Here is a 5807-nt window from a genome sequence, read left to right as displayed (position 1 = left end):
TATATATATATATATATATATATATATATATATATATATATATATATATATATATATATATATATTGAGTGTTGCATTATGTTTCATTAGCAGTTGATTTGAAACCGTTATTTTTGGGTAGAAGCAGGTGTCAGTTTCAGTATCTTACAGTAGATTGATTTGTGTTCAACAGCTAGGTACACTGTGAGGTCCTTTGGTATCAGCCATCAGGCGTAAGGGAAAGATCGACTGCTACGTGACTGTAACAGGCGAGAAGGCTATGGAGCTCCTTGAACGTGGTTTGAAGGTCAAGGATTATGAGCTACTTAGAAGGAACTTCAGTGACACTGGCTGCTTTGGTTTTGGTATCCGAAGTGATTTTTTTTGGGTAAATTAGTCATATTTTTTTTTGTATTAATGACACAAAATATTGTTTGCGTTAAGTGATTGTAAAAACAAATACACTTTTTATTATTATATATATGTATTTTTTTTAAAATCAGCTTTAGTATGTGTGCCATGTTGAACGAAACACGAGTATACGATACGCCAAATCAACTCATTATGGCCTTATAAATAACAATGACCTGTCGCAGCTCAATAAAAAAAATAATAAAAAAAAATCAAAGAAACTACACTTCTCTAATTCTTGGTTTTAGGAAAGAAACCATCTATCTTTGTTGTTTGATTTATAATTGTGAGGTAAGAAACCATTTTTTTCACTTTAATGGTCTCTTTTCAGTGGACAAAGAAACCATTTATTTAGAAAAGATGATTTCTAACTTTTTTTCAAAGAAACAATTTTTTTTTTTTTTTTTGCATGGTCTCTTACTCTAAGAGACCTTTGACCTTGAGACCATCTCTATGTTTGTCTCTTAGGCCTATTTCCAATGGTCTCTTTGCCATTTATTATAGTAGTGACCCATTAACATGTTCCTTCAATATTTTGTAAGTCTTCGTTGCTCCTATCTTCAGCTATTAAATAATGACATACTTTTAGAAATATTTAAAAGTGTAACTTTAAGCATTAATACAATAATTGTAATAAAGAAAAGTGTAATTTCAACAAACCAAAATGAGTATAATTCTAACAAACAAAACTGTAATTTTAGGAAGGAAAAGGATAACTTCAGCAAACCTTACACAGTGTCATTTTTAAGCCAAAGTAATAAATACCCAGAATATTCACAATTATAAAGGATTATCATTTTGTGATAATCTGTTATGTTACATGACAACTTTTAGAAATATTTAAAAGTGTAACTCTAAGCATTAAAACAATCATTGTAATAAAGAAAAGTGTAATTTCAACAAACCAAAATAAGTATAATTCTAACAAACAAAACTGCAATTTTAGGAAGGAAAATGATAACTTCAGCAAACCCTACACAGTGTCATTTTTAAGCCAAAGTAATAAATACCTAGAAAATTCTCTTGTAATTTCTTTCTCTATTGAATGAAATGATAATCTTTTTGCAAAAAAAAAAAAAAAAAATACCTAGAATACTCACCCTTGAATTATAATGGATTATCATTTTGTGATAATCTGTTATGTTACATGACAACTTTTGAAACTCTCTGTCTCTGGCAGATATGAGCTCATGGTTGTGGACACTGTAAAATCGTCCAATCAATAATTCACCATTTCTCATAAATAGCCTAATCCTCGCTTTGCACCCAACGCGCCTGACTTTGTGTTTCCTACTTGAATCCTGGCGGCCACTACTCTCCACTTGTCCCTTATGTGTGAATCCCTCTCGGTTGCAAACAAACAGTTTAGATTTTATTTCCCCGCCACGCCATCTCTTTGTCGTGTATTTCCGCACATCAAAACCACAAGCAATAGCATAAATCTTATAAAATGTCACTGCCTCCTCGATTTCCAGAAATTCCTGCCCAACATATGGGGTAAACTTTTTTTCAACTTCCCTGCAAAATTCTTCCTCGTTCGGCTTTCTTTTTCCATTGTGCTCAATTTTATCTGTCAATAATCCAATGATTAACAACTGTATTCAACAGTCCCTTAGAGGTACACTTTATTTGGGTTATAGTTACACATTTTATAACATGTAAAAGTAACCCACTTATTTGCTAAAATTACACTTTGGTTCGTTAAAATTACAGTTTTTACTATTAAAGTTACACTTCTTTATTTTGTTCTGAAATTACACTTTTGTTTGTTAAAATTGTACTTTTTACTATTACAGTTACACTTTTTTATTTTATTCTGAAATTACACTTTACACTTCTTTATTTCGTCCTGAAATTATACTTTTGTTTGTTAAAATTACAAAATTTACTTTTACGGTTACACTTTAATTTCAGTCTGCAATTACACTTTTGTCCGACAATATTACACTTTTTTCTGTTACAGTTGCACTTTTTTATTTCATGTTAAAATTACACTTTTGTTTGTCAGGACTACACTTTTGTCTGTTACAGTTACAATTTATTTCTGTTCACCTAGTCAGTTAACTGTAACTTTATGATTATTATGTTGACTGTCTTATTAATAACAAAAAGTATAATTTTAAAAGATTACAAACAACTGTAATTTTATCTACGAAAAAAAAAATCCAATGTGGATAATTGTAATTTCAACTATAACCTTAACTAGAAAAAAAGTAATTGTTTAACGTTGAACATGATAGACTTCATGTTGAACACACTCATGTTGACATAGAGTTCATTGTTTAAACGTGAAACACTACTCTCCACATTTTTAAATACCAGCTATATCGTGAAATTAAAGAGTTCAAATAATAAAAAACGAGCTTTAAAATAACCTAAATTATATAGACTTATCATATTTAAGCTACTGTTGATATTTAACATAATTTTTTTGAAAAAAAAAACCGAATGAATATTTAAAGTTGTTAAAACAATTGAATAAAATTTCCAATAATTACCATCGATAAAAGGTATCATCTGCAAGTCAGCCATTGTTGATGTTGGAATATGGTCTTGTTGTTTGGCTACTTGTTGTTGTTCGAAGTATATCTTCGTTGTCCTCTTAATGTAATGAAGGAAGATGATGAAGGAAGAAAGTAGGATATTTATTTGCTAAAAATTATCGCCAGGAAGGATGCATAGCTGAGTTGAGGTTTTTTAAAATTGTGTTTTGGTGGGGTTTGTGTAGTATTGTGTTGAGGAAGGTAGTTGAACAAGTCTGCATGTTAATGTATGTATACAGTGGGTAATAAGAATTTCACTGACACACACACTCTCTCTCCTGCTCAACCTATTTCCTTTTTCTTTTTCACGCCTAATAACCCTATAAAGCCACCAAATCTACACGGACTATTTAGCGAATCCAAAGGCTCTAGTAAAGACTTAAGGACTCAATTAATATAAGGGACTTAAATCTTACCCAAACTATAAATACTAACTTTTCTCTCAATCTCCCTCATTACTAGAAAATCACTCTTCTCTCCTCCTTCTCTCTCTAAAATGCAGGAACAAAAAAATATCCTGCGATAATCAATTTTAATTATTTTGTGTTCTTCATCTTCAATTTCTCTCCTTTTTCAGAGCGATTTCGTGCTTGTTTTCGTGCTCAGTAATTCTATTTCGTCTGCATCTTCAATTTCGTGCAATCAGGTAATGCATTTCTTCTTATTATACTATTTTTTTTGTTTATTTTTGTACTTGATCTTATTTTTCTTTATTTGAATTTCTTGTATTTTGTGTGTCTAATCTTCAATTTATTTAATCGTTTTCATTATGTAATTCAATTTGTCATATTTTTGTTGTTAAATTACATTTTCTATTATTTTCGCATAATTCTAGGGTTTCGTAATTGTATTTTGATGTTGTTCTTCCTGTTTTTTTGGTGATTTCGTTGTGTTTTTGTTCTAATGAAGATAATGTATTTGTTGAAATTATTTGTTATTGTAATATATTGATGTAGTTATTGTAATATAAGGATTTAGTTATTCTATATGATTTAGTTATTCCTTGGTTAGTGTTTTAAAGTCAGGTATAGTCATTTTGCAAACCAATTACTGTAATATATTGAGTTAGATATTCTATATGATGTTCTTACAAATGCAGTTGTTGTTATGTTACATCTTGATTATTGTATTACTTTAACCGAGTTATTGTATTATTCAAACTCAGTTATTTTATCTTGTACATCTTGTTTTATTTTGTTAGTGTATAATCTGTTTAATAACAGTTATTGTATTACTTTGATCGAGTTATTATATTATTCAAACTCAGTTATTGTATTTTATAGTTACTTCTTGTTCGTTGTGTTGGTATATAATCTACTATGTTCTCTTTCAGTGTTATATATTTTCTGAAGTTGTATTTTGTGTTTTATATAATTCCTATTTCTTTTCCGTTTGTCCATGTAATAGGTTGATTGCTTCTGTGACTTTTTGGAAACAAGGAAAACATCAAAAGAAGGGGATTGTCGTTTCTACATTCAAAATTATTGATGTTAATTTTCATTGGAAAACAAAGCAGCTGAACGATAATGAATCGGGATTTTTTACGATGTATCACATGCTCACATATGAGGGGAAGAACATTCCGTCGATGATAAAGTGGAAAATAGACAGAATCCCCTATATGGCTTGATATGTTGGGTATTATGATGATGTCGGATGTAAATGATGGAAGAGCATATCTTTTGCAATACGTGAGGATCTCAGGAAAGATATATTGCAGGTTGAGGATCATATTTGAAAATCGAGAAAAGTTGGTGGGAAAAGAGTTAACCAAGTTGACAGCAGCCAAAGAGCTAGAATAATTAGTGATGTGTTTTTATTATTAGATTTAATGGTGGATATTGAATTGATGAATGTGTAATAAAACGTTTTTTTAAATATGGTTATTGTATTAAATCAAGGCAGTTATTTCAATGCATACGAGCAGCTATTGAATTCAATTTGTTAATTTCTTTCGATGCACATAACCAGTTATTTGAATCCGTACAAGTTATTGTATTCAGCTTGTGAGATCATTCAATAACCAGCCATGTATTGTAATGCTTTAATTAGTCAGTTATTCCAATAAACAAAAGCAATTATTGTAATATTCAATTATGGTTATTGTAATGTTTAGTCATAGTTATTATAAAGGTCAGTCACGGTTATTCTAATAGTTTAATGTAATTTTTCAATGTACAAAAACAGTTGTTTTATTTCAACAAATATAGTAAAGTACAAACATGGTTATTGTAATAGTCTAATGTAATTATTCACAAGAAAAAAATCAATCATTGTCTTCTACCTGATATTGTCATAAAATTATAGCAAGTCGGAAATAAAGGCTATGATTAAGAGGTTGATATGTAGTTATTGTAAAGAGTTAGAATTGTTATTCTAAAGAGTTACAACAGTTATTGTATTCTATTGCTCTAACGTAATTATTCTATCATCAATTACTGCAATGTAAATCAGTATTGCTTCTATTAAATTTATATTCCACCGCATCTTCCTCCTCTTCTTTTACTCAATTTCTTATCCATCCCCCCCCCGGTTCATCTTCCTATTCTTTTTCTTCCTCTAAAGCATCCTCAACAAATGGATTTGGTTAGTTTCGTTTATCATGGTGTGCCATTTGTGTGCAGTTATTACATGACCTCTTCGGTTTGCCCACCTTTTCAATTGCCTTATTCTTGTTGGATATCAATCTCTTCCCACTGCCTTTGATGTTCAAAATCTTATCAGATTTGTTGTTATCAACCCTCACTAAATCTCAATCATTTCATTGAAGAAAATGAATTATTCTATTGAAAATGCCGAGTTATTCAATTAAACAAGATGAAAACAAAACAAAGATAGAAAGTTGGCTATATTTAAGTTTCAGCTCAATACAAT

General features: G+C 29.9%; 1 protein-coding gene across 1 annotated transcript; it reads right to left on the bottom strand.

The window, feature by feature from the left end:
- Nucleotides 1–1183: 1183 nt before the first annotated feature.
- On the bottom strand, nt 1184–2922 carry LOC141632223 (protein FAR1-RELATED SEQUENCE 5-like). The gene is made up of 4 exons (XM_074444785.1): nt 2889–2922; nt 1538–1960; nt 1296–1363; nt 1184–1198 (listed from the first exon to the last, which is right to left on the bottom strand). Exons 1-4 carry the CDS (start codon nt 2920–2922, stop codon nt 1184–1186), a joined length of 540 nt encoding a protein of 179 aa, XP_074300886.1.
- Nucleotides 2923–5807: the final 2885 nt, after the last annotated feature.

This window comes from Silene latifolia, chromosome Y (assembly GCF_048544455.1).
Source record: "Silene latifolia isolate original U9 population chromosome Y, ASM4854445v1, whole genome shotgun sequence".
Lineage (NCBI taxonomy): Eukaryota > Viridiplantae > Streptophyta > Magnoliopsida > Caryophyllales > Caryophyllaceae > Silene > Silene latifolia.
This window is presented reverse-complemented; position numbering and strand designations above follow the sequence as displayed.

Bases quoted from the DNA above. Each gene is read 5' to 3' on its own strand.
- LOC141632223 (XM_074444785.1), bottom strand. From the start codon at position 2,922: ATGGCTGACTTGCAGATGATACCTTTTATCGATG. The intron at 1,961-2,888 runs GTAATTATTGGA...GATTATTGACAG, and splicing joins GATGATACCTTTTATCGATG to ATAAAATTGAGCACAATGGA. The intron at 1,364-1,537 runs GTAACATAACAG...GACACTGTGTAG, and splicing joins AGAGTTTCAAAAGTTGTCAT to GGTTTGCTGAAGTTATCATT.